The sequence below is a fragment of the Orycteropus afer genome, unplaced genomic scaffold (assembly GCF_000298275.1).
Source record: "Orycteropus afer afer isolate SDZICR_OR568_19922 unplaced genomic scaffold, OryAfe1.0 scaffold00522, whole genome shotgun sequence".
NCBI classification, from domain to species: domain Eukaryota; kingdom Metazoa; phylum Chordata; class Mammalia; order Tubulidentata; family Orycteropodidae; genus Orycteropus; species Orycteropus afer.
In genome coordinates, this window is record NW_006922109.1 from 850545 (window position 1) to 851443 (window position 899).

At 36.8% G+C, this 899-nt stretch overlaps 1 protein-coding gene across 1 annotated transcript in view; it reads right to left on the minus strand.

Annotated features, from left to right (window-relative positions):
• Positions 1 to 145: 145 nt before the first annotated feature.
• CUNH6orf118 (chromosome unknown C6orf118 homolog) overlaps positions 146 to 899 on the minus strand; it is a 23653-nt gene continuing 22899 nt past the window's right edge. Inside the window, exon 7 of the mRNA XM_042782929.1 lies at positions 146 to 417. Within this exon, the coding sequence (XP_042638863.1) occupies positions 146 to 417 (272 nt within the window). The remainder of the gene's footprint in view (positions 418 to 899) is intronic.

The following is an 899-nucleotide window of genomic DNA, read 5'->3' on the forward strand; positions in this document are numbered from 1 at the left end:
TTTGAATATTATAGAATGTTTTATAGAATGTTCTTTATTATCTTCATTTTTGTCAAGTTCCAGCTAGATCACTCCAATCATTCTAATTATTTGCCAAAACTTTTTGGAAGGAAAATATATCTCGGGACTGAATTTTACAACGTTTTCACTCTATTGCAAAATCAAACTGCTTCACATGTTTACCAGGGTCTACAATCAAAGGAACAGGAAACAAATTATCCAACAAATCACACACCTCTATGCTGTTAATGCTGCTCTCGGTGATGTCTGAAATCCCCATGTGAACAAAATTCGTTTTAATTTCTCTTTCAAGAGCTTGAATTTCATCCCATTTATTGAGTATTTCACATCTCTTCTTTTCAACCTTCTCAATAAGAGTAAGGTCCTTCTCTTCAGTTACATTTTTCTCAGATAATTCTGGAAATATTTTTTAAAGTAAAATATTACTGCATTTACTATGTCAGCTGTTCCTTGTCAGCAGTATTACGTATGATTAACACTATTTTGCATGCTAAAATATCTACAAGGAAACCTGTGAGAGCCGGAACTCAACAGGACTGCCTTGTTTTTCTGGATCTTACAAGTTTTCCACCTTTGACAGGGTGTGGTCATACCACTTTTCCATCACTGTCTATTAATGGAAAATAGTTGAATTTTCCTCCTCTGACTGGCTTCTGCCATACACCTGGATATCTCAGGTTTTAATGTGTATCCACTGCCATCAAGTTGACTCCGACTCATAGCGACCCCTGAATTTCTGAGGCAGTAAACCTTTACAAAAGTAGATCGCCCCATCTTTCTTCTGTGGAGCAGCTCATGGGTTCCACATGCCAACCTTGTGACTAGCAGTCAAATGCCTTAGAGCTATGTAATATAAGTAACTCTAACTGCGGTCATTT